We start from the raw sequence: 1,623 nt of genomic DNA, 5'->3' as shown, positions 1-1,623 counted from the left end.
CAGGAGACTCCCTGTCATGTGCACTGCTTTCCAGAACCAGCAGCTGTGAACACCTGCACCTCCAAGCAATTGCACAATGATCACTGATTAAAAGGAAGATACTACTTACTTCGCACCATCAAACACAATGGATTTTACTTGACCACACTGTCTGAAGAGGGACTGCAGTTGCTTGTGGTAGAGGAATCCGTAGGGAGGGATGTGCTTCAGCTGTAAAACAAAACACAGTCAATGACAGATGACACACAACTAGTGATGTGGCTACTGTCCTCATAAGCTCAGAGCTGCCACACCACCCTACAGCTATGAAGTACACACCACCCTCTCTTTCACCATGACACATAGGCTCCACAGATCCTGTGTTAATGGGGAGTGACATTTAAAAGATCATAACAAAGTTTTTGAAAACAGAAGTACCATTTGACCCAGCAATTCCATTACTAGGAATATATCCTAAAGAGGTGACAGATAGTGCATGGACAGACATAAGTACACCTATGTTCATCGCAGCACAATTCACTATAGCAAAGAGATGGAATCAACCTAAATGCCCATCAACAGATGAGTGGATAACCAAATTATGGTACATGCATACAATGGAATACTATGCTACATTAAAGAACAATGAGGGATATGCAAATCATCTCACAAGGTGGGTGAACCTGGAGGACATTATGCTGAGTGAAATAAGTCAATCACAGAATGACAAGTACTGTATGAGCCCATTACTGTAAAAAGACAAAAAAGGGTTTGCTTGGGAAAGGGAACTCACTTAGTAGGTTACCGGGATGCGGAGGGAAGGGGAGGGATTAATTTCGGGCTAGTTGGGGCCCACATGCTAATGTGGGTAGGGGGACCGATATACAGGAAGGATCTGTGACCACCATGATAACATTAGGAAATGGGAGGACACTGGATTGTGCACATAAGAGATAGAGAACAGATGTTAATACCAACCAATGTGTCCACAATACTCATAAACACCTGAGAGAATCAGATGGGGGTCAGTGAACAGGAGTATACTCTGGACTAAGGATAGATTTAGCTGAGGTTAATCTTGCACAGACACCAGTGATACAAAATACCTGCAGTCCTTACAGAAACAATAGAAGACAAACACAGAGTAATCCGTCACAGACACCCAGACACTATGGGAGAGAGAACCAATAGATCTACTGTCTCAAGACCAAAGTACTGAGGGACACCAGACTCAACTGGCACAACAAAATACATAAAAACCTTGCTCCGCATCCTACATTGATGAGTAGCAACTGGGTTGTCTTAAAATCTTTCAAGCGGCCATCTTAAGATGCAGCTAACGGTCTCCTAGCATCAGACGCGAAGAACACACACACACACACACACACACACACACACACACGGCATTTAGAAGCAATCAGCCCTAGAACACAATGGCCCTCGAGACCAGAAGAACTAGATGGTGCCCAACTACCAATGCCAACCACTCGGGAAAGGATCAAATCTGGAGATCCTGGATAGAGTGGGAGGGAAAATATGGAACAAAATCCAAAAACTCAATGATGACCAGAATTATTGGTCTTATGAAATCTGGTGAGACCCCAATATTATGGCCCCGGAATACATTCTGCGCCTGGAATAAAA

At 43.8% G+C, this 1,623-nt stretch overlaps 1 protein-coding gene across 1 annotated transcript in view; it reads right to left on the bottom strand.

The window, feature by feature from the left end:
• Positions 1-1,623, bottom strand: part of TDRD9 (tudor domain containing 9) — a 145,201-nt gene that overhangs the window by 36,536 nt on the left and 107,042 nt on the right. The window contains exon 20 of the mRNA XM_007944622.1: positions 110-210. Within this exon, the coding sequence (XP_007942813.1) occupies positions 110-210 (101 nt within the window). The remainder of the gene's footprint in view (positions 1-109; positions 211-1,623) is intronic.

This window comes from Orycteropus afer, unplaced genomic scaffold (genome assembly GCF_000298275.1).
Source record: "Orycteropus afer afer isolate SDZICR_OR568_19922 unplaced genomic scaffold, OryAfe1.0 scaffold00128, whole genome shotgun sequence".
Classification (NCBI taxonomy): domain Eukaryota; kingdom Metazoa; phylum Chordata; class Mammalia; order Tubulidentata; family Orycteropodidae; genus Orycteropus; species Orycteropus afer.
This window is presented reverse-complemented; position numbering and strand designations above follow the sequence as displayed.